Source organism: Lissotriton helveticus, chromosome 12 (assembly GCF_964261635.1).
Source record: "Lissotriton helveticus chromosome 12, aLisHel1.1, whole genome shotgun sequence".
Classification (NCBI taxonomy): domain Eukaryota; kingdom Metazoa; phylum Chordata; class Amphibia; order Caudata; family Salamandridae; genus Lissotriton; species Lissotriton helveticus.
This window is the reverse complement of record NC_136073.1, coordinates 656,138,205-656,165,865: the sequence shown is the minus strand read 5'-3', so window position 1 is coordinate 656,165,865 and position 27,661 is coordinate 656,138,205. Positions and strand designations below refer to the sequence as shown.

At 51.8% G+C, this 27,661-nt stretch overlaps 1 protein-coding gene across 1 annotated transcript in view; it reads right to left on the bottom strand.

Moving 5' to 3' along the window:
- Positions 1-27,661, bottom strand: part of RFWD3 (ring finger and WD repeat domain 3) — a 243,098-nt gene that overhangs the window by 170,398 nt on the left and 45,039 nt on the right. Inside the window, exons 3-4 of the mRNA XM_078671496.1 lie at positions 18,853-19,073; positions 12,941-13,038 (exon numbers count right to left, since the gene is read on the bottom strand). Of these exons, the coding sequence (XP_078527622.1) occupies positions 12,941-13,038; positions 18,853-19,073 (319 nt within the window). The remainder of the gene's footprint in view (positions 1-12,940; positions 13,039-18,852; positions 19,074-27,661) is intronic.

The following is a 27,661-nucleotide window of genomic DNA, read 5'->3' as shown; positions in this document are numbered from 1 at the left end:
GAGGGTGAGTGAGGGTGAGTGAGGGTGAGTGAGGGTGAGTGAGGGTGAGTGAGGGTGAGTGAGGGTGAGTGAGGGTGAGTGAGGGTGAGTGAGGGTGAGTGAGGGTGAGTGAGGGTGAGGTTGAGGGTGAGGTGTTGAGGGTGAGTGAGGGTGAGGGTGAGTGAGGGTGAGGGTGAGTGAGGGTGAGGGGTTTTGGGTGGGTGAGGGGGAGTAGTTGAGGCTGAGTGAGGGTGAGTGAGAGTGAGGGGGAGTGAGGGGTTGAGGGTGAGGGGTTGAGGGTGAGGGGTTGAGGGTGAGTGAGTGAGGGTGAGGGGTTGAGGGTGAGTGAGGGTGAGGGTGAGGGAGGGTGAGGGGTTGAGGGTGAGTGAGGATGAGTGAGAGTGAGGGTGAGGGGTTGAGGGTGAGGGGTTGAGGGTGAGGGGTTGAGGGTGAGTGAGGGTTTGAGGGTGAGGGGTTGAGGGTGAGTGAGGGTGAGTGAGGGTGAGGGTGAGGGGTTGAGGGGGAGGGGTCGAGGGGGAGGGGTCGAGGGGGAGGGGTCGAGGGGGAGTGAGGGTGAGTGAGTGAGGGTGAGGGGTTGAGGGTGAGTGAGGGTGAGGGGTTGAGGGTGGGTGAGTGAGGGTGAGGGTTTGAGGGTGAGGGGTTGAGAGTGAGTGAGTGAGGGTGAGGGGTTGAGGGTGAGTGAGGATGAGTGAGAGTGAGAGTGAGGGGTTGAGGGTGAGTGAGGGTGAGTGAGGGTGAGGGGTTGAGGGTGAGTGAGGATGAGTGAGAGTGAGGGTGAGTGAGGGGTTGAGGGTGAGTGAGGGGTTGAGGGTGAGTGATGGTCAGGGTGAGTGAGGGTGAGGGTGGGTGAGGGGTTGAGGGTGAGTGAGGGTGAGTTTGAGGGGTTGAGGGTGAGGGTGAGTGAGGGTGAGGGGTTGAGGGTGAGTGAGGGTGAGGGTGAGTAAGGGTGAGGGGTTGAGGGTGAGGGGTTGAGGGTGAGGGGTTGAGGGTGAGGGGTTGAGGGTGAGGGGTTGAGGGTGAGTGAGGGTGAGGGGTTGAGGGTGAGGGGTTGAGGGGGAGGGGCTGAGGGTGAGTGAGGGTGAGGGGTTGAGGGTGAGTGAGGGTGAGGGGTTGAGGGTGAGTGAGGGTGAGGGCGAGTGAGGGTGAGGGGTTGAGGGTGAGGGGTTGAGGGTGAGGGGTTGAGGGTGAGGGGTTGAGGGTGAGTGAGGGTGAGTGAGGGTGAGGGGTTGAGGGGGAGGGGTTGAGGGTGAGTGAGGGTGAGGGGTTGAGGGTGAGTGAGGGTGAGGGGTTGAGGGTGAGTGAGGGTGAGTGAGGGTGAGGGGTTGAGGGTGAGTGAGGGTGAGGGGTTGAGGGTGAGTGAGGGTGAGGGTGAGTGAGGGTGAGGGGTTGAGGGTGAGTGAGGGTGAGGGGTTGAGGGTGAGTGAGGGTGAGTGAGGGTGAGGGTGAGGCTGAGGGGTTGAGGGTGAGTGAGAGTGAGTGTTGTGAGAGAGGGGTGATGAGGCCTGGTTGTTGTGAGAGAGGGGTGATGAGTCCTGGTTGTTTTGAGGTACAGCTGATGAGGCCTGGTTGTTGTGAAGTATCTGACTTTCTTGTGAAGACAAGTGCGTCATAAGCTTAAACGAGAGCCTTGCATTCTCTGTTCCCGATCCTTGCACCCATGCATGGCTCGGGTCTCAGGGCAGCTACCAGGAGTTCTAACAGCTCTCATCAGGTTTCTACAGCTAGTTCCCCGGTTTTGTGGGCTGGGCATGAATAGTGGGCAAGAAACAGCTAATTATAGAAGGGCCGCTTTTGAATGAATTAATTAATAAACCTTTACACCGCAGATATTCAAAGGTCAAGCCACTGATGAGTTGTGATGTTTTGTTTTGTAAGAGGTGTTAAGCTGACTTGCAGGCGCCGGAGAGAATTCACACGGCAATTTGCCCGCCTCCGTTTCAGTTGCAGACTGTTTATGAGCTCAGCAGCAAGGTTTTGGTTGGTTAATCACAGGAACCCTCAAGAGGTGTAGAATTAAATGTTAAACCTGAGGTAGGATGGGGCCTTCCCACGGCTGCATTTATCCACAGTCCGGCTTCCAGGAAGAGGTGAGGTGAGTGGCACACGTCTGTCTCGTACAGCTTTTCCTTGGGTTGGTGAGCCTGCGGGGGCTCTCGTAAGTCAGGCTGCCCTGTTTGCCTCTGGAGAAAGACAAGCCCTAGCTCGTCTGCAGCGAAAGTGGGGGTGCTGGCTTGTGGCCATGACAGACGGTACACTGAAAAGCAGAGTGGAGGGCGGCCTCTGAATTCCAGCATGCCCTGACGTGTCGGCGGGGACAGAAGTGTATGCAGCCCCTCCTCCCCCCACGCTCAAGGCTGGCAGCCTGAAGGAAGAGACAGCTGGAGCGGTGGGTTATGTGAGGAATCTTTCACTCGAGTGTGCCGGGTCAGAGGCCTACCTCTAGGGTCAGTGAGCAGAGCCTTGTGTAATGTGTGCACCTGCAAACAAACCAGGACAAGCACAAGCGCTAATACACACAGCCCTGTACACACAACGAGTAACGGCTTGAGGAGGTGAGGGAAGGGCTAAAGGCAACAATGTCACCGGGTGAAAAGAAAGAGAAAGCAGGGTAACCTGACCCAGGAGGGGGGAGGAGGGAGGAGAAATGCGTCTCGGCTGGAGCAGGGGGCGGAGCAGGGAGAGCGGGCTTAGAAATGTACTTCACACGGCCGGCCGGTCGTGAAACTGAAAGCATGGCCGGCCGGCCGTGAAAGCCTTTGATGCCGCAGGGGGTGGAGCGGCACCAGCTGGGAGAGTAGGCAAGGCAGGCGGCTGGGGGCATGTGCACGCGCTTTTAAGCTCAATGCGCATGCGCATTGAGCTTAAATTTCTCGTGCACTGCAAGGAATCGCCACGATTCCTTGCAAGTTGGATAAAGAGTGGATAAGCCACCATAGTCTCGCTTGCTCGATGCGCATGCGCATCGACAGGCGAGACCTAAAAAGGGTGGGAGCTAGGACACATCCCTGGCGGACCCCCCTCTCTACCGGGATGCTGCTAGTTTTTTCACCTTCTGGGCCCCACCTTATCTGGGCAAAACTATTTTCATGAAGCCTTATAAGCAATGAGAGGATGTAGTGCGGCAACCCCATGTCTGCCAAAACACCCCATAGGGTCGCCCTCGGTACAAGGTCAAAGGCAGTCTTTAAATCGATAAAGGCGAGATAAAGACTGCCCTTGCCTATAACCACTACCTTCCAATATATCATCATTAGCCTGAAGGCTTGCTCGATTGTACCAGTGCCCACACGGAACCCTGCCTGGTAATCAGAAAGGATATTATTTTGGTCTATCCAGTCCAATATTCTGACCAATAGGACTTTGCCAACTACTTTTTGACTGATATCCAACAGACTAATTGGCCTATAATTGGATGGATCATCTCTGGCGCCTTTTTTATAAATGGGGACAACCTCCGCCCCTTTCCATGATGTGGGAATCGGTGCACCCCTACAGATGGCAACAAGGAGGCAGTAGATGAATTTTCCCCACTTCTGAATATCAGATCTCAGCAAGTCCCCCGGTATGCCATCCGGTCCAGCAGCTTTTTGTGGCCTGATAGAACTTATGGCATACTCCACTTCTTTTATTGTAAAGTCAGAACTTACATGAAGGGACGCCCAATCTAAATCAATTTCAGGTAAATTCCCTGCCCCTACATCAGCAGCAGTGTATAACTTTGAGAAATGGTTAACCCACGCCTGACTAGGGATATTGCAAGTTATCAGATCAGAGTCGGGTCTGTTTCTGGCTCTTCTTGTGTCCCAGAAGCATTTTGAGTCCCTCTTAGAGCTAGCCTCTTTAAGAGTACGCCAGTACTCCTCTTCACACTCTCTTTTTGCATGTGACAGTGTGAACCTATACTCTTTCCTGGCTATCTGTATCAAGGGTTGGGATTTCCCTTTAACAGCCTCTATTAGAAGTGACTTTGCCCGTCTACATGCTGGGGTATACCAGTCGTGCTTTCCCTTGGGTTTACACTGAAGTGGATTGCCCCCTACGAACCCCTTACCCTGGAATACATCCCCTATAGACTTAACAGCTTCCTCAAAGATAGACGTCGCCATTTCAGCTGAATGGGCCAGATTGGTAGCATCTAATTCAGTCTGAGAAGCCTGAAGTAATCCCTTAATGGTAGAAAGTTTAGCAGCGTCAGTGGCGATTTTATTCCACTTAAGACGTCGTCCACAGGATGCAACAGTGATTTTATGAGGGTGTTTGGGGAGGGGTGCGATTATTTTGCTAAGCCAGGGATTGTATAAAGATAAGGAGAGCGAGTTATGATCGCTCTCCACGGTGGGTTGGACAATCATATCCTTAACCAGTCCCCAAAGCTTTAAGTCCAACAGGATATAGTCAATTCTCGAGGTTTGATCAACCCTGTTGAAAGTGGGAGCACCTAAGCGATCAGAAATTGTACGGCCGTTCGTGGCTCTTAAGCCGAACTCCAGTGTTAGAGCATTTAGTTGAACTGCAGTTCGTGACCATCTTTCTATCGGGGCAATAGATAGTACAGGAATGCCCCATCTGCTATCGTCCTCGCTTAGGTCTGAACTATCCTCCATAGGGAGTGGTTCATATGTACAATTAAAATCACCCGCTATTAGGGTATAATCACCTTCAGCGTGGTCTCTTAATTGTGTTTCAAGGGTAGATATTGCTAGGGACGTCGACCCATTTTTAGTTCCTCTGGCATAGACATTGTACAAGGCAAGGGATAAGCCCCTGCTATGGTTTCTCAGTACAATTGCTAGTATATCTGGGCTGTTAACATGCTTAGATGTAATAAGGCAGTTAAGGGAAATGCCCACCCAGATAAGGAGCCCCCCAGAGGGGCGACCCTTTCCTTGTATGGCTTTCACAGCGGGCACAAAGTAAGTTACAAAACCAACCCGGTGAAGCGGTTCAACACTCCAAGTCTCTTGGAACAGGCAAATTTTATGTGCCTCAATCTGGTCATTCCATTCTGGCGAGCCCAGTTTCCTATGAATACCCGCAAGGTTCCAGCTTAGTACTTTTATTAAACCCTTATCAGGATTACTATCACTCCCACTGTTGTTATACAGTCCCAGACACTCTATTGATTGGGAAGATGGTTTTGGGTGAATTTTAGTTGAACCTATCTGGGATGAAAGCTTAGGGCTCCTGGTATTCCGGCCAGTCAATGGATGCTCCTCCTCTCCTAGTTTCGAATGTAAAGAAGGGGTGCTGGATGGCTCAGAGGTGAGTCAATCTACCTCATCGAGAGCACAAAACCGGTTCCAATGAGTGAATTGAGAAGGAAAAGGATCAGCTACAGGTGGACCAGGCCAAGGGGATTGCCACTGAAGGAAGGGATGTTGGGGAACTTGAGAATAGGCCCTATTGAAACTGAAATTAGATTTCGGAACATATTGTCTATGCGCCATCGGGTAGAAGTAAGAGAGGGGAAGTGGGCAAATTTGGGTATTTTCTCCACTAGTGGATGCACTACATATGTGGTTCACTACCGCTGTGTTTCTAAAGTTGACGGTTATGACATCCCCTGCTATAGTTTTGGTGTTCTTGCCCACCCACTCTCCTCTTCTAACCGCAAGTATTTCCCCAGACAAATGTGGGGGAAGCGGTCTGTTGATCTGTAACCATTGGGCACATTTGTTTCTTAATTCAACATTTGTCTCCCTCCTACCTTCCTTCAGTGGTGGCACACCCGTTAGTACAGCTACAAAAGGTGCAGCTTCCACTGGCAAGTTAATTGTCCTAAATCGAGCTGGTCTTGGCTTTGACTCTTGGGTTTTGGGAGGAGAGGGAGTTGATTTTGTGTGTTTACTAGAACCCTGGGCATCCTTGGTTGCTGCGTTAGAAGGTTTTACAGTTCCCAACTCCTGCTGGGTCAGTATAATGGGACCAGCAGAGCTTGGAAGCGGGACAGAAGGAGCAACCTTTTTACCCCCAATTTGGGTCTGACAGTGTGGGTCTTTAGCTATATTTGCCATGGGCAGTTTCGACTTTGTAGCTATGTCTAATTTACTGACATTTTAACCCAGTGTCACTCCTTTCAATCTCCTTTGGGATAATGTATCGTCGAGACTGCCTAGCTTATTGGCCCCCGGCCCTTTTGTGTTCATAAGTGATGTCAATCTATCGATTTTTGCCATAAGGGGCTTAATGTGAGCAATAATTGTGGCTTCTAGGTCGGCTTTAAGGTCCGTTACCATGTTAGTTACCCAGCAAGGTATACCTGGTGAGTGACTAGGAATTGGAGTCACTAAGTTGTGGTTACGAGTATTAATGTGCGACCTTTTCTTTTCCCTATGTGCACTACTAACATTGCTTACATTCCTATTTCCTGAACATATGTTACTTGTTTTTTCGCCAACCCTTATAGAGATGGAATCGGGCATAGAGTTCATTGAAGCCCCTGGTGGCTCAGTGGGAGGCTGGCCACACGGAAGATCCGCAAACGAAGAAATGACTCCAAGACTTAGGTCTGAATCCTCTGTAATATTTGGCGGTGGAGATAGATGATGATTTACTGGTGGCTCCTGGGAGTCGTGCAGAATTATAGTTGGTGGTAAGGATAATCTCCTTTCCGTGTTGGCTATAGCTGAAGATACAACACCAATAGTTTGTTGCAACATGAGGTCTATAGCAGTTAGAGTGGGGACAGGTTGAGGTACAGGTTCCTTACGTTTGGTTTTGGAGCGTAAGATGGGCATTCTGCCGGTTTTAGGACCCTTCCTCATACCGAAAACACGCGTGCAGTGGAAAGAGGGGAAGCCCGGCCCGGCCTCTTCTGGCCGTAGAGGGCCCGCCCTTTGCCCGGGCTTCGCCCCGGGCGTCCCGCTTGCGTCCCGCAAAGCGGGACCTCTCCTGGTGATAAGGATGAAGGGGCGTGTGTGGGCGGGGCACGCAGGGGGCGCTGACCGGATGTTGCTTGGTCAGGCAGGGACTCCTGGGAGTGTGAGTCCCTGCCGCGCTACTCCCCCGCAGCCTCTCTGCACCACAGATGTTCCCCAGCCTCGGTCAAGCAGGCAGTAGACAGCGTTGGTGGGCGGACCTCCCACGAAGCGGCTCCCGCGCAGCGGGAGCGGCGAGAAGTTGAGGTAAGGGGCAAGGCAAGCAGAGTATCCCCACAGCGTCCGAAGTTGTGCAAAGGGTCACAGGGAGTCTGACTCCACAAAGTCCTTTTCAGCCGTTTTGCCGGTGTGGGCGGGGCACGCAGGGGGCGCTGGCCGGATGTTGCTTGGTCAGGCAGGGACTCCTGGGAGAGTGAGTCCCTGCCGCGCTACTCCCCCGCAGCCTCTCTGCACCACAGATGTTCCCCAGCCCCGGTCAAGCAGGCAATAGACAGCGTTGGTGGGCGGACCTCCCACGAAGCGGCTCCCGCGCAGCGGGAGCGGCGAGAAGTTGAGGTAAGGGGCAAGGCAAGCAGAGTATCCCCACAGCGTCCGAAGTTGTGCAAAGGGGAACTTGTAATGGCCACTGAAACTTGGATATGTGGAAGAGTCAGTTACATGTTACATGTTCAGTCCCGAAGCAGATAGGCCTTGAGAAGGGCTAGTTACATCTCTCAGAGGTGAGTAGGACAGAGGTTGCGGATGTAGGGCTGGGGTACAGTCAGTTGCATGCAAACTTCACTTTGTAAATGACAAGGTGCTGCCAGATTTGGTCACATCTGGTGTGTTTGTGAAATATCAGGAGGGCTGGGGTAGAATCAGGCACCTGCTGTGGGTACATATGATAAGCCAGTAAAACTTGGGAAATGTCTGTACCATCTCAGGAACACTACTTGTAGGCAGACAGAGCTCACACAGACTCCGGCACGTCAGACTTCCCTTGACGGATAGGCATGGCAGGGGCAGAGTGGCGCGCATCCACCTCTGAATGTCCAGTCGGCTGTTTAGAAATAACTTGATGTCCTTAAGAACAGGTACTGCCATGCCAAAAAAAGTAATGTCAAATTCAATAGGTTTGACTTCTGTATAGGACATACATGTAGAAGGACACATACATGTTCAGACAGAGTAAGACGTACTGGCTTCCATGGTCACACAGAGACCAACACAAACAGCACCCACGAATGATGAAAACTCACCAACACACATTGAAAACACTTTGTGTTTGTGGGTGCGTGTTTGTCTAAGGGAAGCTTGCATTGCTGATGACTGTGTGGTACTAATTCTTGTGTGTGCAGGAAGCGTGCACTTCTTATGTTCATACAGTACATCTTCTATTTGCGTGGGGAAGGGTGCATACATGGGCAATAGAACATCCCAGGGAAAAATACAGCTTCCCTCCTCGAGGTTATGACTTGAGCTGTGCTTCTGTAGCGCTGCAGACTCTAAACATGCCTATTTCAAAGTGAAATACGCTGCTAAAACAGTTTCCACTGATTTTAGGCTGAAAATGAATGATTATGAGTAAAATAAAGTGCAGCAAAAATGCCGCTAAATTTCCATACTTGTGCTGCTAAATTTCCATATTTGTGCCGCTAAATTTGCTAATCTATGCCGCAATATCCTGGGGGGTCTGGTAAACATCCTAAAAACCAAGTGCCCCTACTTGACAGCAAGTCACCACTATCTGCACAACAACTGCACGTCTGAACACGTCACCACGCAGCAACCCTTAAGCAGTAACCTCGATTTTTTAGGCTACTAACTCCAGGCTTTGTGCACGACGATCTGAGCGTGAGCGGTGACTTTTCTTGTTTTCTGCCCTCCTGACCCAGTGAATGCTAGTGGATCTGCAATTTTCCTACTTCTTGTGCTGGAGAATTTTTGGGCCCGAGTCGTTGTGTCATGGGATTCAGAGGAGGAGTTGTGCCGCGGTGTTCTGGATGGTGTGGAATTTGCAAAGGAGGGGTTTGTTGATTCTGGCGTAGAGGGTGTTGCCGTAGTCCAGTCTGCTGGTTACGAGTGCGTGGGTGACTATTTTTCTGGCTTCCGGGTAGAACCACTTGAATGTATTGCGGAGGGAGTTTTAGGCAACTGCTGCTTAATCACGCTGCAACGTCCTGCATTCCTCCCTGGAAGTTGTCTGGCATCTGCAGGGTTCTTGGTGAGGGAGTGGATGTCGGCGTAGGATACTATACTGAGCTCATGTTGTCCGACGATGGCGGCGAGGGGGGCCATGTACATGTTGAAGAACGTGAGGCTGAGCGATGATCCTTGGGGTACTCCACACTTGATCTCTGAAGGTTCGGAGAGGAAGGGTGGGAGTTTGATCCTTTGGGATCTGCCTGCGAGAAAGGAGTGGATCCAGTCTAGGGCGGTGACATGTTTGCTGGCATCCTGGGAGACGTGTTGAAGGCTGCGGAGAGGTCCAGCAGGACGAGGGCTGCCGTATGGCCCTGGTCGAGTAGCATGCGGATGTTGTCGGGGCGGCGAGGAGGGCTGTCTCAGTGCTGTGGGTGCTGCGGAACCCGGACTGGGAGAGGTCGAGGGGGGCATTCTCTTCGAAGAAGGTGGTCAGCTGGGCATTGACGAATCGCTTGGTGACTTTGGCTGGAAAGGGAAAGATAGAGATGGGCGGGTAGTTGTTCAGGTCCGTCTGGTCCTCCAAGGGTTTTCTTTGAGCAGGGTCTTGACCGTCGGGAAAGATGCCGGATTCAAAGGAGGCGTTGATGGTGAGGCACAGTTCGGTTGCTTTGGTGGCGGCAGCTCTGTGGTAAATGTGCACCGGGCAGGGGTCCGTGGGGCTCCTGAGTGAGTGCTCTTTATGGTTGTGTCTTCGGTGGTGGCTGGGGTCCAGGTGGTGATGGTGGGATGGCTATCGTCGGTGGGGGTGGTTTCAGGAGTCTGTTCGCTGAAGTTGTCATAGAGGGCCTTGATTTTCAGGTGGAATTAGGAGCTAAGCTTGTTGCAGAGGTCCTGGAATGGAGTGACGTCTGTGGCTTCGCTAGGGGGTCAGGTGAACTGCTGTATGACGTTGAAGAGTTTCTTTGCGTTACCGGCGTTGGTGTGGATTTTGTTCTGGATGAAGATCTTAGAGGTTCTTATGCGTTGGTGGTATCCAGTCATGGCGCTATTGTAGGTTTTCAGGTCTCAGTTGGTTTTGCCGTTTCTCTAGCGTTTTTCTAGACTTCTGCAGGTGCATCTGGTTTCTTGGAGGTCAGTGGTGAACCAGGTGGCCTTCCGGGGGTGGAGTCTGTCGGGGGGGGGGGGCGGTGTCTGTCCGGGTGGCAGAGGGATGCAAGCTTATCTGCGTAGCTGGTGATCCAGGGGTGTAGTTCTTTGGCTGAGGAGTTGGCTTTGGTCATGACGATAGGAGGGTCGTGGAGAGGGTGGAGCTGAGGAGCTCCTCGGTGACCTTACTCCAGTTCCTATGTGGCTGGCGCGGGACAGGCTTATGGGCGGTGGTGGTATTGAAGGAGAAATGTATGCAGAGATGGTCTGTTAAGAGGGGCTGCGAGGTGTGGCTGAAATGGATGTTGGACCCTACTGCAAAGATGGGGTCGAGGATGTGTCCAGCCTTGTGGGTGGGGGTGGTGGTGGTGAGCTGCTTCAGTCCGAGGTTGGCGAGGTTGTCCAAGAAGGTAGTGGAGTCTGGATTGCTGTGGTTGTCAAGGTAGAAGTTAAGGTGTCCAATGAGTGTATAGTCTGTGGAGGCGATGGGGTACGATGATGTCGGCCATGGAGGTGGCGAAAGAGGCGTGGACCCGGGAGGTCTGTAGGCAATAGTGCCATGTAGCGTGGTTCTGGGGCTCTTCTGGATCTGGAAGTGGAGGTGCTCAGTGTTGGGAGTGGGGGGGGGGGGGGGAGCTGGAGAGTCGGACGGAGCACTTGTGTGTGATGGCAAGTCCTCTTACTGAGCGGTGTAGGAGGTCATTCCTCTGGATCTTGTATCCGTCTGGGATTGCAGATGTTGAGGGCCAGAAGTAGAGTTGGTCCAGGTTTCTGTGAAGAAGGCGACTTCTGGTGAGAGGGTGTCAAGCAGGTCCCAGATCTCTATGGCGTGTCAGTGCAGGAAGCGCAAGTTGAGGAGGAAGCATTTCAGGGTAGGTCGTGGATCCAGGGTCCCTGGCATTGGTCGCGGTCGGGCGAAGACTGGTCTGCCTGTGGTGCACCAGCACAACGGCCGCCATTAGGTAGGGAAGGGGCTCCCAGCCGGGAATCGGCGGAGGGAGGGGCAGCAGGGGCAGCAGCGGCAGGAGGGCAGGGAAGTGAAAAGAAAACAAGTAAGAATGGCAGAATAAACGGGGGGAAAATGGATAACAGGCTGAAAAGAGAAAAAGTTTTTTTTTAAAAAGGCAGAATACAAGGGGAAAAAAATAGATAACCGGCACAGTTCAGACAGTCAAAGAGCACAGCACAGTACAGTGCAGTGGAGTGTATTACAGCAGTGTAAGGTAGGGAGAACCTGAGCAGCAAACACGGGTCACACACAGGGCCTCAAACTCCTGTTGGGAACGGAGCGTGGCACTGCAGGCAGCAGCACTTCACAGCGGAGCTGGAGGGGGAGAGAGAGCAGGTCCCTGACCAGGAGGGTAATGGCAAAGTAAAAAAATACAAAGAACAGTGTACAGTTATTGAAATAAAAGGCATTATACAAACAATTGTCAATACTTTGCATTTTAAGAAACACCATGAAAATAAATCGTTACTGTGCAGCTTTTTTGGCGCACATTCTCAGGTGGTCCTATAGCACTGGGTCTGGAAGAGTCCAGGTTGTATTTCATGAAATGTCTGTTTCACGCTAAGAATGGGATGGGCAGCTCCTATGTGAAGCATGGTCAAAACTGATTTTCATTCAGAAGGCGTAGCCTGGCCCTGCCTGCCTGCCTGTTTTTTTTTTAACTATGCCTGGCCCTTTCAGACCACAGCGCCACTGTTGCTCAGGACTGAGGACGTCAACCTCATTCCCTCCACCTGATTAAAACCGATCGCTGCAGAGTGAACCAAACATCTGCCCACTACATTGCAGTGGCTACCACCCCTCCCCCTGAACAATAGATTGCAAGACAGGACAGACCAGGCAAAACCCGAAGGGAGGTGACGGGGGACTAGGTACATTCTACAAAGAATGTATAAACTTCTCCATCACATCTGCATACTTCAGCATCCACTTTGAGCACTTAGCTTTTAGGTTCAGGACTTCAAGCAACACAAGCCTGGCTAAAGCTCTAGTCTACTGACCTTCTGGATCAAGATCAAACTTTAGAACCACCATCAATGACTTCATTGCTCCACTGCATGAAGCCACTAGGGGTGGTAGCCCCAAAGGCAAGCTTCAAAGGGGAAGCTACCTTTGATGGGAAAATGGTGATAACAATCCAGAGGGGCAGCCTTTTGTTACTGTAGACGAGCTGGAGACAGGGCCAGAGAGAGAAAACCTGCCCTCAAATAGGTTTTCCCGTGGGGTTGTAGCCCTCAGGTAGTCGCACCTCCGGGGTGGGCTACCAAGCTCCTCTCTGTCGAGAAAAAGTTCAGACAGCTTGGGTCAGATGTACAAGTGTTTTTTTGCGGTCGCAAAGGGAAATCAGCCAGTTTGCGACACAAAAAAGGGTCTAGGCATGTACAAATGCTATAGTGTTAGCGACTCTCACTATTAGGAAGGGGCGTCCTTTCCTAATAGCGAGTCACAATGGAATGTATTGTTTTGTGACCGCATACATATCCCTAATCCATGCCAATAAAAATTAATCTAAGGTGGTGTCTGTTTCTGAAGGAACAGTCAGCTTCAAGTTGACAGAGGGATGTCAAATCATTTCAATTATGCCTTAAGCCGCTATAATGTTTGAGAACAACAATTCATACTTGTCCAGGCTCAACACTAGAAGGTAAGAATGTATACAATTTTAAAATCAACTAAAGATATACGTTACAAACTAATTTTCTCACACTGTTTTAACAGAAACAGCGAGGAAATGCCACAATAACCTCCTCACCAATAGAGGACACTGAAATTAAGACATTACCTGCTTCTGCTGGACATGCAGAGGTGGGCTGCGGGTGTCAGGCTGAACAGAAGAGGAAGTTGAAGCTTGGGGCGGATCAGTCTGCACCTCCACTACAGCTATTAAAAAGGAACAACACTGGATTTCTAATAGAAGCATACAGAAATAGGTAGCTCAACAATAACTTCAAATGGACCATGCTAAGAATAAGCTACTTTCAAATCTTGCTGTGCGTGTCCTAGAGAATTTCTCCAAACAGTACAGCACTTCCAGTTTTACTTTATGCTAGGACTTCCATTGTAGGGAGATTTCTCATCAACAGCTCTACCTCTCACGAAAGCAATAAACAACAAGCATTTACAATGCAATAGGGCTCGCAGCATTAAAGTTTGAGTTATTGGCATTGTGTATGACAATGCGTTGCATAAATTTTTCCGAAAACTTTGAATTGGTGTATAAAGATTATTTGTAAACTGTCAGATGTTGCTCAATAATAAGGAGAGTTGGGAATAATTATGCTATGCTATCTTTTGCTATCCTGTGCTTTTTTATTATGCTGTGCTGTGTTTTGTTATGCTATGCTGTATTTTGTTATGCTATGTTTTGTTATGCTATGCTGGTGAGGGTGAGTGAGGGTGTGTGAGGGTGAGTGGGGGTGTGTGAGGGTGAGTGGGGGTGTGTGAGGGTGAGTGGGGGTGTGTGAGGGTGAGTGAGGGTGTGTGAGGGTGAGAGAGGGTGAGAGAGGGGGTGTGAGGGGGTGAGGGGGAGTGTGAGGGTGTGGGGGGGTGAGGGTGTGTGAAGGTGAGGGGGTGTGAGGGTGGAGGGGTGTGAGGGGGTGTGAGGGTGGAGGGGTGTGAGGGGGGGTGAGGGTGAGGGTGAGGGGGTGGGTGAGGGTGTGTGTGAGGGTGAGTGGGTGTGAGGGTGTGTCAGGGTGTAAGGGTGAGTGAGGGTGTGTAAGTTTGAGAGGGTGTGAGGGGGTGTGAGGGTGAGGGGGTTTGAGGGTGAGGGTGTTTGAGGGTGAGGGGGTGTGAGGGGGTGTGAGGGTGAGGGGGGGTGAGGTGTGAGGGAGAGTGAGGGGGTTGAGGGTGGGGGTATATGAGCGTGAGGGTGCGTGAGGGTGTAGTACGGATAGCTTTGCATGTGACTTACAGACAACTCTATTGTGAGGTGTACAAAGACAGAAGGTAAAGAGTAATACACAGGAGCTTCTGAGCTTCTGATTTAAAGCCAGCACACCAGACAAAGTTGTCCTTCTGGTCGTTAATTGTTGTAACGAAATGCTTTTTTTTCTGTCACAATTTTAGAACAACGGGGCTTTCCACTGTACATGTATTCACTAGTACAGACGCAAAGCTGAAATTTCAGGTTGTTACAAGAGTTCCGCCTAATTATTGTGGGAAAACACTGCTTACTGCCTCATGCAGGTTGCAGTGATCGAACAGGAGAACAGTACTCTGATGAAGCTCAAATGCTTTCCGGTGTCCCGTTTTGCTTCGCTCATTTAACCCATTCTGTCTCGATGTTCTGGTAAAAATACCTTCATTTATGACTTTTGTGCACGAAAAAGGAGCGCTATGTGAACCATGTATGGAGAGCGATTGTTGAGGGAGCGGAATTCAATATTCATGACCTTCTCATGGTTCCTCCCCACACTCAGCACTGGTAATAAATATCGTATTACACTCCGGGCATCTACATACCTGTCAATGAATATAATCATTAATTCGCTATTACCTAAATACCTGTCAGTATCAGTAGATGTAAGAAGTGACTGAACTGATGTCAGAAAAAGATCCCGGGTGTGGGTTTAAATTCGCGTCTGGTGTATGAATTCTCGTGGGTTCTTGAGGAATACTTCATCTTTGCCCCCTCGAGTTGCTGTATTTTTATTGTAACTTCTCTGCGGGTCCCACCCTCGGCTCCAGTTCTCGGGTACATCTCGCCCCCCGTGGGCACCTGCTGCCACCCCAGCTGGCACGCCGAGGCGGCGTTCGAGGCGCTGCGCAAATTAATTTTCTCAGAACTGTTGGAAAAGCAATTAGCAGCCGCTCCGGATGAGGCCGGATCGTAAAACTATACACGATGTGGAAAAATGGCACACGCAGCCGCATCTTGTCGGGCTAAGGGCTGCTGTAATTTTCGCTAAGTAGGTTAGGCTAATTAGTGTTTTTGTGCTTCTGGGAGCGTGGCGCTGCACCATGGCTGCATACTTTTAGAGGAGTTATATTTGAGTTGTGTGTGGCCTTTTGAGGGTTGGAGCGCATACTAAGTACTGCGTCCTCTGATAGCGTGAGAACTGCCCCCAGCAGTGGTTTGGTCAGTTTCGAATCTGCACTGTACGTGCCATGACCTGTTTGGGACCGGTTGAGACCTGTGCAGTGCCCCGGTCCCCACCCCACCCCCAGGCCGCGTGCTTGTTCTCACCCGGTCAGCCCGGGGCTGATCCGTTGATCGGAGCATGAATAACAATACAGCCAGCCTGCAGGGCCTGAGCCTCAGCTTCCAAAACACAGCACCTTTAAATTGTTGCACGACGCGAGGCACTTCATGAAAGCTAGCCATTGATTCTTGAAGCGTAACTGACAGCTACATGTCATGGGAGGGGTCGCTTTCTTCCAAATGTGGCCTTAATTTGCAGGAGGTGCATGCTGGGACTTGGAGTTCTACTTTCTCGGATCAAAGTAAGGCCTACAAGTCCCAGTATGCAAAGTGTTGATTTAATAAAAGAAAAAGGACAAATTGACTACTTAGCAACGTGGCATACAGCATGAAGGATGGCCTCCTCTGCTGGAAACGGCCGCGCTCTGCTTTGGCAGTGACAGGGCAGTCACCTCGGGCCTTTATACACTTCGTGCTTGGAGCTCCGATCTGTGTGTTGTAAAATGGGCGCGGCGGTTGCAGACCGGGCCAGGTTGATGTGCTGCACACCAAAGTGTCTGTGTCCTCAGCAGCGGTCAATTTGGATGCGAGGGCACTTTTGCCCTTAAAAAAGTACGAAAAAACATTTGTCACAAAAAACAGGTACTCACGTTTTCTTTGTTCCCGTTGTTCCTGTGCTCCCGCAACATGATTTTTGCCGGTCCGCACTTGCATTACATGGTGTGACGTAATAGCTTAATTTCAGGGAGTTCGCTGAGCAAGTGTAACGAAAAACTGATGAAAATTATGAGAGATGTCATTACGCCTGTGTAACGAGCATTTCACCGGGGCCTAGTCACCACCAAGAAAGTAAAATCACCCAACCACCCATCAACTCGAAGTCTTAGGAGTCGGACGCTGTGGCCAGACAGTGCCTTTACAAATACCACCTAACAATAAAAACGACATTCGATGTTCTCTGTTACATGAAGGAGCTCCTTGACATTCCAAAGAGCCTTCTTCTTTGTAGGATTTCGCACATGCATTTTTAATCAGGATTTAATTTCATGCAGATCTATCATTGCTTTAGCATGGCAGGGAAGTCCCACTTGAAAACATATCCTCTCTCCAAGATCTTCTTAAACCGCAAGACTTCTGTCTCTACCCATAGAAATCAAGTGCTTGTTTATGCGGTAAGACAAACCCGACAAGAGCCGATTTATGACAAGAACGGCCATTTCGTTTTCAGTTTCGTCGAAGGCTTCCATTTATTGAGGAACAATATCCGGGTCGCCCTTACTGAAAAACAGAAAGAATGCAAGCACATACCTATTTGACTTTCCGATGTTTAATAAAATCAGAATTAGAGGAGCTGTATTACATCCCGGAAACTGCCTCTCTAGACTAAGCTGAGCAGTTTTGTCCGCCTTCAGTGATGCGCCTTGCTTTATTATTTGATTTCAAATTTTATAATGATCGTTCTTCGCAGCGATATTGAAGTGGCGCGTGCATGCGCTCTCAGCGCTAATGAATGCAGAGCGTGCTCCCAAGCGCCGGATGACTTATTCATGAGGGGCAGAGCTTGGATCTCGAACCTTGAACTAGTGAAACAAAATAGAAAACCCTGTTGCTGGACAAACGCAGGCTCAGTCCGTTTCCCAGTCTAATCGCAAACTTCAATTCATTTTTTATTGGAAATGACCTTGTTGAAGGGAGCATCAATATACAGTGCAATATCGGAATAAACAAAACAAAAAAAAAAACAGCCGATAAAATATAAAAACACGAAAGAGAAATGACGCCGAGAAACGCCAGCCTCGCATACATAAAGGAACGAGCCCTGGGAATGCAGCGAGCGCGTTCGCGTGCGCGTGCTCCTTTCGAATCGCCTCCAAGATAATGCGCGCGGCCAGGAATGTCTCCTTGAAAGGAGACACGGCCACAATAAGTTCTCGGCGGAGACGCGCTTCCGCGCGTTTCAGCCGAGCCCTAAAAAATAGTCATCCTATATAAATGATAACAGGATCAAAACCTTAATCCTACTGCAGGTCATTCAAAAAGGGTGAAAGGGAGAAATGTGCACCCTTGGAAAATCAGGACCATCCCATGCCACATTTCTGTCAAAACAGGATGATGCAGTTGGATTCCCCCCAAGCACTGAATAAAGATAAAGCTGCATAACACAGCTCTGTTGATCGACACTAAAGCAAAACCTTGCATTTGGAGCAGTAAGATCATGTACAGGTGCACACAGTAATGGGAATAGCAAAATATCCACGGGGGTGGGGTGGGGTGGGTGGTCTTAATTTCAGCTACTGAGTGTTTTATTTGTTACTATTAAGACCAAAATTGGTTTCTGGGAAAAATTCTCATCTAAAAAAATTGCAAAATTCACTCATTTTCAACATCAATGCAATCACACATGACTAGTGATAGTTCTTCACCCAGTTTCATTATCATAACTAGACATGCTGGTATACAAGTATATTACACAGACCAGTGGAGCTTCAGATTACCGCACAAAAGTCTATTTGTAAGGCCAATGGCATTAAGAGGACATTCTAGCTCCTGGTACCAGTCCACTTCCCAGTAACTAGCCCACTTCAATGGCTTTCATATATGTTTGGCACCAAGGTTCTCACAGAATGTTGCTAAGATCCTGGGAGTCCTTTGGTATGTTCTTCAATGGATATACTATGAAGCTGAGATCAGCTGACCAAATCAGATGAAATCAGATGACCTCCTGTAGTAAGTATTGCACTTTGTAGCCGCTCTCTGCTAATGTAGTGAGTAGGGCTGGCTGCCCAGCACTAGATCTGTATATGCAACACCAACCTGAATTGTAGGAATATGTAGGCTTCTGTTTGCATATACATTGTCCCAGATTAATTGATTTGATCTGATGTGACTTGGCTGCTCTGTGTACACTGGTCATCTATGTTGTGAACATTTACTGTTGCAAAGCGTTCAGACTCAGATGTACGGTATAGACTTCTCGTTGATGTAAACATTTACGGTTGTCAAGCGCTCGGATACCTCCAGGTCTAGCTAGCACTATATAAAACTCTTAATTAAATAAAGTACATTCAAAGTGGAAAACACTAAACCCTTTGAAAGTATTATCAGAACAAATATTATGCAATGTTACTTGTAGGGTCAAATACTAAGCTTCATTGTTATTTTTTATCTTCGCAACTAAGATCCAGTCACTTGCTTTCCATGTACTTACGGAACCACCACAATTATATAATACTCTCACTAGCATATGGTTAACCCTTTGAAAAAGGAGTCTGTCATCCAGCTGAATTGACAGATCCTCTGCAATCAGTCTATTGCTAGTTTAACCATTTTTTGGTAAATGTCAAACTTCCACATTAGCAGGACGAACCTAAATGGGGTTAATCTCACAATGCAATAAGTTTTGAAATAAAATTACATATGTAAAGCATTTTAAATAGGGCAACAGAGGTCTGCAATCCCCTATTCTCATATTGTTCTGAATTCAAGTGATACGGAAGTATTACAAATATGCAACCATCAACACCGACTAGTGGGGAGTCCAATCAGATAAATACCTCCCACATTAGGCACAGCTGTTGTGGCTTCCTGCTCCACTTCACCCTCTGCACCATGAACATCACCATCATCTTCCACATCAGTCAGTTCCACAGTGGCATCAGAACTGCTCCCGTCGTCGTCCTCTGGGAGAGGCACTTCCACTGGGATAGGCACAGTCTCGGCAGGGGCCTCCCTGGGTCGGTTGAGTTGGAAATAAGAGTCCAGTGGTGCCAGAGTCCTTCAAAACAAGAAAACATACTAACGTAAGGACACACACTAACAGCAAAGAGCCAATCGTACACGTTACTTGCCTTCAGTAACCATGTATCTGGTAGAGACGATTCTAGCCGCAGATTCCTTAACGTAGAATTATCCTCAGGTGTGAGACTGGACCCGGAAAACTTTTTGCCACAGCATCTCTGCGCGCCGGGGGGACGGCATCACGTCCAGGCGTTGTCTGCGTACGTGACGTCAGCGCGGTCACATAAGCCCCGGCGCGCCTACGTCAGTTTTCTTCTGAGAACTTTTCCGCGCCACAACGCGGAGCCAGCAGGCAAAACTGTGAGAGTATAAGAACAGTGTGCGAAAGAGCAGAAAAAGTGGAAAAAGAATGGTGAGCAACAACACCATAACAAGCATTTACAATGCAACGGTTTTGCCTGAGTGTCGATCCGCGCGAGACTAGTGCACCCCAGGGTGCACTAGTGCACCATTGCAGCTCCAGTGCTTCAATGCACCAGCTCACCGACAGGGGTGGGAACGGACAGCGGGAGGGGGGGGCAGGAAAGGCACGGACAGCGGGAGGGGGGCGGGAAAGGACAGCGGGAGGGGGGACGGGAACACGAACAGCGGGAGGGGGGGGGGGGGGGCAGGCGCACAAATGTGACACGGAACCACCAGGCACAGAGGTACCCCTGGACACCCTGCAATCGATCACCCTGATGGTTGGCGGGTGGAAACAAACAGATGACGGCACAGCCCGGGGGGGTCCTGCAGGCAACAACACAGGCCTCTGATCTCAGCTGCGGATGGTGGTGGGATCGATTGACCCCAGGGACGAAAGATCACGGCGGCCATCATGCAGTCTGAGACCAGCGAGAAGTACACACCCCACATCGTCCAGCTACTTCAGGCCTGCCCCTACTCACTAACGCAGGGATCCCTCGGATTGTGGTGTGCAACAAAGTCGGCAATCGGCGACCCACTCCATTCCTGTAATCCTGCATCAGCACATAAGACCTTGATATCCCTCAAAGTGATCAGGGCAGATCGGGGCACCATTGCCGAGAGTGCTGCACTGCGAGAGGGTGAACATCCGAAGGAACACAGACGTGCACGGTTAGAGTTACTGCAAATTCACTCAATCTGCATTGTGCATGTATGTACAGTGGGACCATGCAGCTTAGGCCAGGATTCTGCTAAAAGCCTCCCGCAAAGAGAGAATGCAGGCGGGAACGGGCACACATGGACAGCGGGAGGGGGGGGGGGGGTGCAGGAAAGGCACGGACAGCGGGAGGGGGGCGGGAAAGGACAGCGGGAGGGGGGGCGGGAACACGAACAGCGGGAGGGGGGGCAGGAACGGGAACACGAACAGCGGGAGGGGGGGCGGCGGGAACGGCCACAATCACTCACCTGGACCTGGACTTCCTCCGGCAGCAGTCGGCCGCGGAATAGCCAAAACAAACCTGGACGACAAAAAAAAAGCCCGCCCACGGCCGCATGACGTTGTCAAAGGGGCAGGATGAGTAAAAATGGCCGGAACGCCCCCGAATCTGCTCCGCAATTGACGGACAGATCTCTGTTCCAATGGCTAGCCTCCATTTATGGAGCTAGCCAATGGAACAGAGGGCGGATTCCCAAGCCACATACTTGTAAACATTAGATTTCGCCTGCGCCAAAAAGCTGCGCGGTGCGCAGCTTTCGACGAGGCGAAACCTAAAGAGCAGTGCCAGGCACTGCAGTACCCAAAGGCAGGGAAAATAATAAAGAAGAGCCCAGCCCTGAGCAGCAACCCTGCCAGTACGGAGATAGTCGCCCTTGGAGACAACGAACATATGTAAAAATGTCATGATAACATGTAGCAGGACCACAACCCGAACCAAAAACAATTAAGGGGAACCAGCCCGGGACAAACCAGGAACGGCAAACTCCAAGACAGCCCCATCACAGAGTGGGACAACCCTCATAAGGAATAAAGGGCAGAGGCACAGCCAAAAGACCCCAACCTAGAGGATAAAAGAGGGCCCAGAACCCTAGTAATAAAGGGGGAGGAGGGGGTGCGGGGTGGAAGGTAGGCCCCAACCTGGATCAACCAGAGCATAAGGGCACCGAAGAACCTATAAACCTATCCTCCAAAATGCCAAAAGGTTGGGAAAGGGAACAAATAAACACAGCCGCCCACAGGGAGGCGAATGCAGAAGACCAAACCAAAAAGTCCTTGCAGAACGGGGAGGAAGGTAGGGCCGTGAAGGAATCTTTGGCTAGAATCGTCTCTTCCAGATACATCGTTACCGAAGGTAAGTAACTCGTACATCTGATCGAGACTACTAGCCGCAGATTCCTTAACGTAGAATAGATACCCTAGCCATACCCAGAGGGGAGGAGGGCCTGCAAGAGGACCCTACCCGCCTGGACATAACAGAGTCCCACAGGGGACGGTTCAAGAAGACAGGGCGAAGAGCCCCGTCCCCCCCAGGCAAGGGGAACTCCTACACTTAGAGGACCACCGGCCCCAGAGGGGATGCGAGAAGACAAGAAAAGAGGTAGCCCGTCCTCATTCAGCAGAAGAAAAGTAGGCAAGGCGAAAGGAGGCCAAAGCACCCCACACCCACACAAGGCAACAGAACCTTCACCCAAGGCCAAGACAATATCAGGAGCACAGAGGGTGAAGGGCAACCTAGAGACTCCAAGGAGAAGAGGAAGAGCAAAGGCAAGCCCCCCCCCCCCACCCCCACTAGGAACACACCCAGTGAAGAGTGCAGCCAAGCCTATCACAGCCTGAAGGCAATAGACCAGACAGAACGGCACTGCCAACAATAAGCAGGTGGAAGCAGACAGGGAAGCCCGGGGTCACCCAGGAAAAACCATCCAACGCTCCGCAGGGACAGACTGCGCCCGAAAGGGGGACAATAACACAAGAACCATCTCATCCCCAGGGAGGAGAGGTGAAACTGATGCAGGGCCAACTAGAAGAAGCGGACAAGGCAAGGATGACTGTCCCACTAAAGCGCCAAGAAGGCACAATGGTGCAGAAAGACAGTAGGCCGGCACCGGCAAGCTCAACCAGACGCCGAGAGCACCAAGGAAGGATGCACTCAGGGCAAGCCAGACGTCAGCCGAAGACAGAAAGCAAGAAGGCGAAGAAGGGTCCAGACACGCTCCAGGGAGGAGTCCACGCACACAGCCCAAAAAGAAGTGGAACGAGACAGAGCCAAGACGCCAGGCCAGACAGCAGGCCAGACCAGGCTAACAGCGCAGTGACCCAGGAGAAGGACACCCCGGGGCGCAACTCAAGCCATCAGCAAGAGGATTGCGTCCGCAACATACCGTAACGCCACGGAGAACAGAGGCCCGAAGGCGACCACAGCCCCCCAGCGCATGACAGAGTTATATAACAGCTACCACTGGCCCACATAGGGCATGTTACTTCCCAAGACATGGGAACCTCTTAGGAAAACTTCCGCAGCAGAGGATAACAGAAAATACCTGCGGAAAAAAACCCGCAGAAGGCTTGTCAAGCAGCCAAAGAGAAAAAACAGAAGGCCTAGTCTCAGGGCCAGCATGGTGTAGAAACCCGAAGCAAAAAACCCACAGTCAAGAAGGGCCGGCCAGCAGCCAACAGAACCACAGTCCCAACAAGGAGAACTCGAATGCACATGAAGCACACAGACCACACAACTGGGGCGACCCGCCCCAACATAAGAAAACCTCCCAAAAACCCGATCAACTCACAGGTCACTGAGGGGGAGGAGGAGGCCGAACCCCCGCCAAAAACCTCTGGATGGCAGAGTCTGCAGGAGTGTGGAACAAAAGAGCGCCATCGAAAGGAAGGTCCACCAGCCATTCGCGAACGTTCTCCGGGAACACACTGTCCCGAAGCCAGGCATGGCGACGAAGTGCAACTGAAGAAGCTATGGCACGACCAAGCACCTCTGAGATGCCCAGGGCGGAGCAAAGAATAAACGCCGCCAGCTCCTGGCCATCCAACACATGGTGCCTCAAATCAACACAGGCACCCTCCTGAGAAGCGGCTGATATAAGGGACTCCACCGAGTCCCACAAGCAAGAAGTGGCCCTAGCCAAAACACACAGCGTTTTAAGAGTCCGCAGAGCTGCACTGGTGGAGGCGAATATATTGCGCCCCCAGGAGTCCAGCCAGCAGGCCTCCCGTGACGGGGAAGACAACAGCGGCGGCAGAGAGGGAAAGGCATTCAGCAAACGAGGGTCTCTGGTAGAGGGTTGGAGGGAAAGACACACCGGATCACGTGGCGCCGGATGATGGTGGTGCAGAAGGTGTTGGGGCACCGGGTTCCCAGTGGCGGGATGGCCCCAAGTCCCCAAAAGAGAAGAATGAAGCGAACCTTCAAAGTGAAGCAGCAGCTCCCTACCACCAGAGCCCTGATGGAGAACCTCCAGAAGATGATCCTCGGGGAAATGGGTAGCTGGAGCACCCATGCGCAAAATTCCCGCAGCCGTGGAAACAGCACGAGCGAAGGCCGCACCCAAATTCTTAGGGCCCCACGGTGGGGAAAGCAGCTCCTCAGTAGGCGACGGCTGCAAGGTAAGGCGGCTCTCCCCCAAGCCCACCGGAGGAAGGAAGGGCCAGGTCCGGAAAGGACGAAGAGGGATTGAGGAGTGGTGGACCTGCGGCGCCTCCAGAGAAGACCGCGGCAGCGGCGACGAGCCGTCCTTCGACGACGTCAGGGGGAAGAAGCCACGACGCGTCGGCCCCGGCTCCGTCGAGGATGACACCAGCAAGCGTCGAACCTCTGGAGAAGAGGCGTACGAGGACGAGTCAACGGCCCGACGCCAGCCTGGCGCCGTAGAGTCCGCACTCTGAGGCAGGACATAGTCGTCCAACGCCCGGGGAGATACCGGAACGACCTCCGCCACAGCGCAAGGCGCCGGAGACCGGGCTGGAGCGGCGAGGGAACGCGCCGGAAAGGCGTCGACCCGACCGCTGACGAGAAAGCTGCCTGCGTGGAGGGGCAAGAGGGACCCGGGGAAGGACGAGGGGTCCCCCACAAAACTCTGCCCGTGACTGGACGAGAAGGGCCCTCCACCAGCCCCTGTGGAGCCGCCAGGGCCAGCAGCAGCCGGCGCAGAAACGGCGTCACCTCAGACGAGGCCACCACCTGTCCCGAGGACAGAGTGGGACTCTGGAGTCCCGGCGACCTCCAGCGGCACCACAGGGACTCCTGCAAAGCAGAGGCGCTGCGGGCCGAAGGAGGGACCCCCAAAGGGCAGCACCCCAACTGCACCACATCTTCCGAACCGGGATCTGAACCAGACGGGGCCGGAGCTGCCGGCATCGCCGCTGAGTGCCCCGCACACTGGAGGGGATTCGCTGACGTCCCAGGAGGGAGAAGAAGGAGGAGGAGGAGCCAACGAGGCCTGCAAAGCCACCGCATATGTCTCCAACTAGGCTCTAGTCGCCCCCACACCGGGAAACGGCGGATAAGGGGACGACACGCGGGGCCACAACACCCGCAGAGAGCCCACACTCCCAACAGGCCGAGAACCAGCCCTCGGGGACAAACTGCGACACTTACCGACAGGTGAGCAACGCTCTTGCAGCCTGGGAGAGGGACGATGTCGAAGACGGAGGCGACGGTTCTGAAAACTCTCCGCAGGGGCCGGGCGTGGTGACAACGCCGACCTGGACATGCGAGCAGAGAGAAGTTTCACCCGGGGCTCCCGCCGAGAATTCGGTTTCATCTGCTGGCACACCTCACAATCAGTGGAGTCGTGGTGTTCCCCCAAACACCACATGCAGATGGGGTGAAGATCCGTCGCCGACATCTGGCGCGCACAAGACGGGCACATCTAAAGCCCGAAGGCATTCGCACACTGTTCCCACACACAACGCAATAAGCGAAAGGGAAAGGCCTGAACAGGCCCGGAGCACGATCCAGATCCGCATTGCACGCGGAAAAGGAAAAAACTGACATAGGCGGCCCGGGGTGGGACTTATGTGACCTCGCTGATGTCACTTACACGGACAACGCCTGGGCAGAGTCGCGTGATGCTGCCCCCCGGCGCGCAGGGATGCTGAGGCAAAAACTTTTCCAGGTCCAGTCTCATGCCTACGTTAAGGAATCTGCGGCTAGTAGTCTCTAGCAGATTGAAAGCACAAAGCAAAATAATGTACATCCTGAATTTTGATTAATAGGTCAGTCACCACCATCTCACTGCTTGATGATTGCTACAGAAATGTTTGGAGTGCCCCTTTTTAGGCCTCAGGAAACTATTAAGAGGCAAACTCTAATATTGTGATCAATGTACAAATCATGTCAATTTAATTATGTCCTTGTAGGAAGTTGGCTCTTTATGCGATATATCAGTTAGTTGATATACTGTGTAAAGGGCCCATAGGTTCCCTTATGAGTGAACAGGAGCTTGCTATGCAATCCCAAAGTGCTCTATTAGGGGGTAGTGTGGTCAAGCAGCCTTAGGCTTAACACAGAGGAGTGCAAGACATTTACAAATTACAGACCCTGTGGGAAGCTGGCTCTGTATATATTATACCAAAGTAGGTATAGTGTGCACAGAGTCCATTGGATCCCCAAAGGTATAGCAGAGGCAAAAGTGGATAATACATTACTCTCTTTTGTGTTAGTGTGGTTGAACAGTCATTACTTAGTATCAGGTAAGTTAAACTCTTCATACAATGTTACTTTTCAACAGACAGTGAATACTGGTTTGGTAGGAACATTACTTTTGGAGTTGAGAAAACGATTGCTAAACTGTTCAAAAACACTTAAAATTACCTTTAGATGGGCGGCAAAGCCAAGCAGCCTGACATAGCGGACGCTCTCTGAATGAATGGGCTCCGCTGGCCCGCCATGAAATCCTGCCTAAAAGCGGCATAAACAGGCTGCCTCTGCGGAGTTCCTGGGTCTGTCAGACCCCGGGGTGACTCTGGGCGGTTAACAGAGCCGCGAGCCGCCACCGGGCTGTTCATGATTCTTTTCGGGCAGGGGCCCACAACCTTGGAAGTGCTGTAGATGGCGCAGAGGCAGCGCAGGACGTGCCTGGAGGTCTTTCCCGACTTGCCTGTAATATTGGGATGTTGGCGGGTGCCAGGGAACACCGAGTGCCTGCCTGGGGAGAAACCCGCCGGAAAAAGTCTGCTGGTGCCGGGCGTAGGCTGGGCCTACGCAGTGCAGGAAGCCAGGACCTTAAGTTAAGGTCAAGCGGGGCTGTGAGTGGCAGTGCTCCCTGGATCGGGAGCTGTGGAGCCTCAGGGGGCGGAGTGGAGGCGCTGGAGCCCATGCAGTGGTGGTGAGGTGAGGCGTCCATTGGGGGGGGGGGGGGGGGGAGTTCGCAGGAGAGCTCCTGGCTGAGGTGGCCGGACTAGTGTTCGGTGCGGCAGGGTTTGGCCCTCCCTCTTCCAATTCTGTTGAGGCCTAGTGCAGAGCATAACGTCCTGGCCTCCTTTATGTGCCTAGCATCATCACCCCGACCTAGAGACTTTACGGGCTGCAGCGAATGTGTAGATGGGACTGCGTGCGGAATCCAGTGTAGGCCCCTAAGCAGCTGTACCGGATTGGTGATCCCGGGGAGCAGGCAATTCATCGCTGGTGTTCCTATTGTTGATAGAAGTGGCTCGGTAGCATCAAATTAGATGGCACCGTGGGCTAGAAGAAGTGGGTATTGGAGATGGTGGCCCAGGACTTCAGGTGGATCACGTCTGGTTAGTGATGCCCGTGGCCCTGCTCTTCCCCCTCACATGCTGGCGGATCGGTTCCAGTGAGACGAGTGGTGCATGGTGTCGCGGGACCAGAAAGTGCATTGTACACGGTTCACAGTCCCCTTAGATTACAATCAACGGAGCATGTCTAAAGACAAGGCCTCGGGCAAGGCCCTAAACAAAGCCCTATGGACAGATTCACAGCCACGGCGTCCCTTCCCACTTAGGGTGCAGAGGTCGCACCCGGCTCGACGGACAACGCAACCTCTTGCAAGCCATTACCCAGTCCAGGCAGGCATTGGAGAACCAGGCCGGGGCAGTGGGGAATGAGGTATCCCTCCTGCACCAAGATCTGAGTAACGCAGTTGACCGCATCATGGAGACAGAGATGGGTCTCAGGAGTTGAAGATGCAGTAACCACACTACAACGCAAAGTTACCTCTCTAAAATAACTTACTAAGGGCCTTGCACTGCGAGCGGAGGATGCTGAAGGGCGGGCCTGGAGGAATAATCTCCGCTTTGTAGGCTTCCCGAAAAATTGTGAGGGCAATGATGCTGGAAAGTTCCTCACACAATTGCATACCTCTTGGCTCCCGAACAAAACTTTGTCACTGTGATTGAACTGGCAAATAGGGCCTTACAGCAGAAGCCCCTACCCGGAGCAAGTCCTTGACCTGTTTTAACTTCAGAGATCGCAACATGATCTGCAGCAGGCCAGGCTTCGGGCAGAATTGAAGTATGAGCTCCTTCGGATCATGATATTCCCGGATTATACAAAAATGGTGCAGCAACAGCGTTAATCCTTCGTGGATGCAAAGGTGCGCCTTCGGGCCTCAAGATCCCATACATGCTCCTGTATGCGGCTCGCCTGAGGGTGGTCTTCAACTCTTGCACATTATTTTTTGCTACTCCGG